The following is an 8,399-nucleotide window of genomic DNA, read 5'->3' as shown; positions in this document are numbered from 1 at the left end:
CTGCCAACCCTGCCACCTACGGTGCTTCAGGGCGCAGCGGTCTCCGGCGAGCGCTTCTCTCAGTTACCGCCCGGAAACGTAGCGGTGCTAAGAGGCTCGCGACCTCCACGGAGGTCTCTAGAGCAGCTAGTACGGTCGTCCCCTGCAGGTCCGCTGCTTCAAGGCACTGAGCTAGCCACTCTGGTTACACCAGAGGTCAGTCTCGAGAGATAGATTCCCTTAGTAGACTATTTGACAGCGTGAAAACTACTGCCAAACGTGTCTCAGTGGGTCCTGCACACTGTAGTGAGAGGGCACCGAATCCAGTTCGGTTCTCCTCCGCCTCAATTCAACGGGGCCTTTCCCACCCTGGTGGGCCCCGAGCAGGCTCTGGTAATGGAACAGAAGTAGACACTCTCTGAGGACGGAGACCATCGAGGTGGTCCCTCCTCGCACAGCAGTGTCTGGGTCCTACAGCCGGTACTTTACCATTCCGAGGAAGGATGAAGGGCATCCTTCCTCATCATAGGAAGTTAATGAGGTTTGCTTTTGGGGGCAAAAGCCTACCAATACCGGTTCTTCCTTTGGCCTTGCACTCTCACCCCACACTTTCACAACTCAACCACATCGACAATCAGAGCACATGGCGGTTCTACATCGAGATGTCATTCTCGCTCACACGAAAGAGCTGGGGTTAAGACTTAACACCAAGAAAAGTGTGCTTTCTCCACTACAGAGAACCACTTATCTGGGCATGGTGTGGGATTCGACCACAATGCAGGCACGTATGTCTCCTGCTCGGATCAAGTCGATCCTCACCGCAGTCGCGAGAGTCAGAGAAGGCCGGTCACTCACTGTCAAGCAGTTTCAGAGACTGCTGGGTCTGATGGCAGCTGCGTCCAACATGATACCCCTTGGCCTGCTGTACATGAGACCCCTACAGTGGTGACTCAAGACCAATGGGTTCTCCCCAAGGGGAAACCCGTTTCGTATGATCAAGGTCACGCGCGATGCCTACGTTCCTTGGACATGTGGAGGAAACCTTGGTTCTTGTCTCAGGGCCCGGTGCTGGGATAAATAAAACAAAGAATCAGATAATGAACCCTTTTGTGATACAGTTTAGAGCAAAGCCTTGGTAGTTCACAAAGCTTCATTTAATTATCACTAGATGGCAGTGACTATACAGACTTGGAAGGGAATCAGGGAACCCACGAAGATGGAGCAAGGAAACTATGCTGTTGACAATGGGGATATCACTTGGAGGTAAGTAGTCCTTAGTCACAAGCAAGACCAGACAACGAGTGACTGAGATGTGCGTGCTTATACTCCGTGGCTGAGTGGTGTAGTGCCTGGGAACAGGTGCGTGCAATCCAGTAATCTGGAGATTGTGATCGCTGTGAGGGAGTGAGGGTGGAGCCTGGCAAAGCCATGACAGCTAGCATTTTACTAAGGTGTTATAGCATTTTACTAGCATATCTTAGCATTACTAAAATGCTTCTAGCAAGTTTCTTGTGGTAGTAGCTTATAGCATGTTGCTAACATTTTAACTTGTTTCTAGAAGTTGCTAACATGTTATGCACATCACTAATATTTTTAGCACATTACTAGCATATTTTAACATATTGATAGTATGATTTAATTTGTTGCTAGGATACCGAGCTGTTAGCATGTCTAAACTGCTAGAATGTTGCTAGCATGTTTTAGCACATTGCTAGCATTTTGATAGTATATTTTAGCAGATTGCTAGAGTTTTAACTGTTTTCTTTAAGAAAATCATAAGCCTGATCAAGTTGAAATTATATAACTCACTAAATCATAAAAGTCTGAAGGTCTGTTGCAAATTATTATTATGCTGGCTTCCTCAAACAAGTAAATAATATTGACATAATAGTGGAGCTGGGTTGTGAAGGAATGCAGAACGAATTGTCACAAGAGTAAAGTAAGGAGCTTTTAAAGCCTATATATTTAAACAATATTACACAGGCTAGAGTTCTGTTCTTTTGAATATTAGCATGACTGTTATTTGCCCATAATCACAGCTGTGCTGATATCCAGAACAAAAGCACAGTTCTATGTATGATGTTGTCTTGAAAACATTGGTTCAATAAAGTTAATATTGAGTAGGGGAGAGCGGGGCACAAAGTAACACTTTTTGACTTTCTCAGTTTGTGTAAATCCACATGGGGTTCAGAGTATATTTTTTTTAACCACAGTAATTTCACACTTGTCTAGTACAAATATGTCGCTTTATTTCATAATTACAGTGTACACGTTTTTCTTTATTTACCCTCAAAAATTGGAAGTGACATGTGACAACATGCCCCATAGGTGGGGTACATTGTAACAGCTGAGGGGCACGTTGTAACATGACCATAGGACAGCTTAAAATGTTATCTGATCGCATGAAAAAAATATACAAGACAAACTAAAATATTTTGTCAATAAAATAAAATTATTTATTTCAAATAAAATAATGGCGTTATTTAAGAATTAAAAATAATTGGAAGTGAAATGTGACAACATGCCCCGTAGGTGGGGTACATTGTAACATCTGAGGGGCACGTTGTAACATGATCATATGACAGCTTAAAATGTTATCTGATCGCATGAAAAAAATATACAAGACAAACTAAAATATTTTGTCAATAAAATAAAATTATTTATTTCAAATAAAATAATGGCGTTATTTAAGAATTAAAAATAATCAGATTTTGGAATTTGACAATGAACACATTGCAACCATGCTTGGGATTGCCCACATAAACAAGCCAAAATGCTTTACATGTCTTGAAATAATAATTTCTTAACATTAAACATTGACTGTCAGTATTTATTCACCTGTTTCTCGTCGTTTATCATTAAAATTTATTAAAGTAAATAGTGTGAATTACATCGCTAATGTCATAGAATAGCACGGCAGGGCACATTGTAACGCAGTGTTACAACATGCCCCATCTGCGCAACTGGAATTTAAAACCGGTTACTGTCTTCTGATAGTTAGCGAAGCATTTAAAAATAACCTAAACTGATAAATAACAGATTGGAGATTAAAATAATAGCAGATTTGTCTCATTTTAAATGAGTAATAAAAACTGAGATGAAAAATGTATTAAGCCAGAAATATAATTTTACTATGTTAAAATAAATGTTCAGCGATATCTTCAAAAAACATTTGAATTTTGGTGCACTTTTTTTCTCTGTATAATGTTGATATGGTAACTAGTAAATGCTGAAAATTTGGTTATGCTAGCATGTGTGGAAATATTTAAACTTCGTGTGATACAACTTACCCCACGTTACTTTGTGCCCCGCGCTCCCCTACCTTACATTTTGGAAACCATATTGCTAGCTCCTGTGTGTCTATTTGCAAATGAAAACAGTTCCAAAGCCACAGCAAAATCATCCTTTGCACATCTCAGAATAACCCACAGTAGTAGTCTTCCAATCCAGCATGAATCAGTTCATGAATGAATGGGTTGAGTGAATTATTTATTGATTTACATTTTTGATTATTGCTTGAATATTTGTATTTGTCCCTCTTTTTTTTTAAGACTCATGTAATGTGTTTCTGTTCCTATTGTTTCCCTCTTCACTTCCTTTGTTCAGTTCCTGTCCCAGTTTGCCTTACTGCCTTGTTTGTTACCATAGCAACCCTTATTATTTACCATGCCAACTTATCACCTAAACCTGTCCCTCATCATTCCTGGTTAACCTATGTATATATACTCCTGTGTTTCAGTTGTGTTTTGTCAGTTATTGTTTTCTGTATGTGTTTTGTCTTCTGATTGCTCTCCTGGCTCCTGTCTGTGGTTTGTCCACAATTGTTTCGAGTTTGGATTATCTGTGTTGGTGTTTCAAATTAAACTGTGCTTGCTCTGTCTCGTCCCTGTATACGTTACAGTGTTCCTACTGTCAATCTTTGCCTGTATTATGATGCTTTTTTTGCTTCGCCCAATAAACTCAATGCTGCAAATGTATCACACTCTAGTTGTAAGCTACTTCTATGTTACAGTGTGGAACATGCAAACACAGAGAAGCAGCGTGATAAAAACAATTTCCTAGTGCTATTAGACTAAGCATCAGCACTTTTGGCATTCTGCTCAGTCAATCATATTCAACACTAGGGATGCACCGATACCGATACTGGTATTTACTGCTTATCACATGGCACAGCATGTGATAAGTGCCATATTCAAACAAAGAAACACCGACAACAGAACAACAGACAGCAGAAAGGAGAGTTCATTTATGTAAGTGAGGATAGCAAAATAAAGTAAACTGTGACAAATCATACCCAAAAATTCCTCATACAGTGGACTACCAGTAAAGGTGATACAAATTTGGGACCAAAAATTATTCAGACCGAGTCTGGGAAAAAACATTGAAGTTCAGGTCTGCATGAAGCTGGGTGACAGCATGCCCAGGAGACTACAAGGGGTCACTGTGATAATGTGAGAAATGTTGAAGGTGTCTGAATAAATTTAGGTTTGACTGTATCTATTTGATAAATGAAGTTAACCAACTAACATTATACATACTCTTTTGGTTTCTGTACCCAATATTAAAAAAATGTACAAATGCAATAAAATTATCTGTATCGGTACTCGGTATCGGCAAGTACCAAAAAGTATCGGTATCGGGCGAGTACTGGAAAAAGTGGTATCGGTGCATCCCTATTCAACACACACACATATATAACATATTTTGTTAATACAGAGTAAAACTTGTATTGACCCAAAAACATTCATTTGAGAATGATCATAATGGTACAAAGCAAGGAGTTTCTGGTCTCTTACTGTGGATGGCAGTGATGGTCTGTTTCCAGAGGATGGCCGAGAAATGTCTATAAAAAAGTAAGGGCAAGGTGAAAAGGGAAAAGAAAGGGGGGGGAGAGAGAGAGGTTTCTGTAAGAAAATCTGTGTAGTGTAATTTGGAAAATCTGCCTCACAACATGGGTTGTTTTATTTTCTGATGGTGGGCCTGGATGCTTTAATCCATACAAATGTGACCAATCTCTCTCTCTCTCTCTCTCTCTCACATACATACAAGAACACCTTCAGGTCTCTGACACTCACACACATAGACACACACATTTTCTCTCATATCCCACTTTTAAGCAACACGTACACAACCAGTGAGTCACCAAGCACATAACCGTGAGATGGAGGGGGAGGAAAATCTTCTCAACATACCACATCTGATTTTTAGCCAACTAAAAAAAAAAAAAACAGACATGCACGTCTGCATGCACATGAATTATTCAGAATTTAAATGAGAATTCCTGAATTTTAATTGTAGAATTGTAATTTAAATCTGACCTTTTAATGCAGCAGAACAAAACTGGAAGACATTTATATGCTATATATACCATGATGTATTATATATATATATATATATATATATATATATATATATATAATAATAATTCTATAGAACGAAGCGCTCGGTCGTCTGTGTGAAGGCTGCGCATTGTGCACGAGTGCCAAGAGAGAACTGATAACAGCTGTAACGAGCACTCTCAATAACTCATTTCAGCGATAGCTTGCCTGTTATTTAACACAGACCAATGAATTTCTAATCGAATGGAGATGTTTCCTTCTGTTAGGTACAGCCGTGCGTGCCGCAAGATGTTGCAAAAAGTGGTGGGGTTGCAAACTCTCTTGCGTCTTGCCTCTCGGAGAGCGGTTGCCATGATTCCTGCGTGTGCTAATAAATGGCTAATATTCTAGTAATATGTATGCTAATAAGCAACTAGTTAAGAGACCTTAAAATAAAATGTTACCATACATTTTTTTGTAACATATGTTTTTTTTTTAATTTAATATAAGAAACAGATAAGATACTGATTTTAATTGGTCTAAATTAAGTTGGGTAGGCACAAATTCGCTTATATGTGTTCTCTTCACGAGCGCTGTGTGTTTGTATGTGTTTCATAACCGTGCACCCAGGGGGCCCGTCGTAATAGCCTGCACTGGGGCCCGTCATTACTAAGTTACGCCACTGGCCATGACTGACTCTATAACCTGCCCATAAACAAACAGTACTGAGATTAGAGAACATAACATCAAATTAAATTCAACTCAGTATTATAATGAATAAAACAGAATAAAATTATAACGAATAAAAACTAATGTTATGCCAGGCAAAAGGCGTTTCCATCGTGTGAAACGACCACTGCTGACGCAGCTGACTGACATCTCGTCCTTATGTTGCACTGCATAAAATAATAAAATTTACAGCACAGCAAAGACTTTATAAATGAAATAAAATGTATACAAACCTTTATTTCGCTGAAGAAGTGCACCAAACCTGTAGAGAACTCAAAAAGCCTGTGATCTCACTGTAAATCAGCAGCTAGGTTGTTTCGACGGAGACAGGCTTAACCCAGTGGTTGGGTAGAAAAAATAACCCAGCATTAAAAATGACCCAGCAGCTTAGTTACAGAAAAACCACCCAGCACCTGGGTAAAAAATATTTAAATATAACCCAATAAATTGATCCAACAAGCTGAACCTAGCATTTGGGTAAAAAATAAAATAAAATAATAACCCAACATTTTTTAGAGTTTACAATAATTTGATAATGCTTAAATATGCTATATATAAAATATGTTATAGTTTTATTGTGGAGCAGAAAATGCATTTAATATTGGATGAGATTGAGAACAAATTTAATTTGGGATTTTTATTTTATTTCTTCAAGCATTTCTAAGATTATCAGATTAATTGATTAAATGATTACTGAGTAAAATTTAAGTGAAATTCTGTAAAGCAACAGTAAATAAAACACAGAATGCTACCTCTCATTGAGAATTTTAATATGTAAACTGACACTACCACCTAGTGTTAAGAGTTAAGAGTCCATACATGCACTGCAAAATTTAGTTCAACCAAATTTGCAACAAAAATGCTAACAGATATAGCACAATGCAGCTAACCTGTTTTGCCGGGTTCAATATGTGCTGTGGAGCTATTCTTGTTCAGGCCTTTGTGCAACTGCTGGCTGGAAGGAGGAGAGGCTCTGGGCTTACGCCTTAGCTGTAGACTGGACCACTGATATGTATGATGCCTCTGGTACCTCAGTGCAAAATTTGGGCGCCGTATAAAACGCCGTTCCTCCATAGTCCTGAAAAACCTGAAACTAAAGAAAATGATAAATGTATCATAACACATTTGATCATAAGAAACTGATCAAGCAATATGATAACAAACCAGAACTAGAGAACTGTTATATGCAAGTAAATCTGACCAGGCATGTAAATAAATAGCCTTTACAAACCCCTCAATAAATTTACCTATTTAATTGAAATAACCAGATCCAATTAGGGGTCAAATTAGTCTTCCTCACAAGGTCTAGTCATTTTGAAACTGATTTAAATTGAGGTTGCTAACAGTTTTATTCATAGGCGCCGATTTCTTTTTCCGCCGGTGGGTGCTCGGCACCCCCCTCCAACCAAACCCATTGCGCCACTGAAAACTCACATGCATATGTCTACATAAATATTTGTTTCAGCTTGCCATAAGCAAATTATTACTTAAAACATTTTATCAAACTCACAACAAACATTTCATCTTGCTCAGGATCTTAAGTTACAACATATACATAAGAAATTATTTATAGAAAACTTATTGAGAGCTGCTGTAGCCTAAACATTGCATTCTGTAAATATTGCACGCATGTTCATTTACGACTGACATGACAAACTTATGCATTTTATTTATTTTCAGTTCTTCAGTTACATAAACTGAGCTATAGACAGATCTTCAACATTCGGCCTAATAAAAATATTATGAACGCTCAGCATGTTCACCTAAAGTTTGGTTAGAAACACACCTTTTCACTTTTGTTTTATTATTCTCTACATGATCAAATAATGACTTAATATTCTCACTTATTCATTAGTTACAAATTAAATTCATTAGACACAAGACAGAAACAGACACAAAAAAAAAATTGTATAAAACACATTGACAGCTTCTATAAACTTTAAATTACGATTGGCTAGAAACGCATATAAAAAAAATAAATAAATCAGCTCTACATAAGTAATAACTTAAAACATTTTGACATTCTTACTTAGCCTAACGATTAGTTAAGATCCAATGAATAATTCACATTTTTCCTTATCTTCAGTTGCAAAAACAGAGCTTAATCACAAGACATTAACATAAAACATATCGACAGATTCTATAAGAAATATTATGGCGAGCCCTGCATTTCAGCCCGCGGGGCCCATCTTATTTATGTCACTATAGGGCTGGGCTTCGTCTGAGACGCGGGCCGGGCTCTGGGCCTGTCTTAGGCTTCTCCATCAATTTTTGTTTGTTTTTGTTTTAGACATCCATCAATTATGATGATGAAAAAGATTTGCCACGCTGGTGGAAACAACACGAGACCTTGACTGTCAAGACCTCGGCTCG

The 8,399-nt window shown here is 38.1% G+C and overlaps 1 protein-coding gene across 2 annotated transcripts in view; it reads right to left on the bottom strand.

Moving 5' to 3' along the window:
• Nucleotides 1-8,399, bottom strand: part of LOC107704214 (uncharacterized) — an 84,194-nt gene that overhangs the window by 50,534 nt on the left and 25,261 nt on the right. For both annotated transcript variants that reach the window (XM_016507099.1, XM_016507100.1), the window contains exons 3-4: nucleotides 6,917-7,119; nucleotides 4,776-4,822 (exon numbers count right to left, since the gene is read on the bottom strand). In XM_016507099.1, the coding sequence (XP_016362585.1) occupies nucleotides 4,776-4,822; nucleotides 6,917-7,119 (250 nt within the window). The remainder of the gene's footprint in view (nucleotides 1-4,775; nucleotides 4,823-6,916; nucleotides 7,120-8,399) is intronic.

Source organism: Sinocyclocheilus anshuiensis, unplaced genomic scaffold, assembly GCF_001515605.1.
Source record: "Sinocyclocheilus anshuiensis isolate Anshui unplaced genomic scaffold, SAMN03320099.WGS_v1.1 scaffold1686, whole genome shotgun sequence".
Lineage (NCBI taxonomy): Eukaryota > Metazoa > Chordata > Actinopteri > Cypriniformes > Cyprinidae > Sinocyclocheilus > Sinocyclocheilus anshuiensis.
Note: the sequence above shows the minus strand (reverse complement) of the source record. Positions and strands in the feature narration are given on the sequence as shown.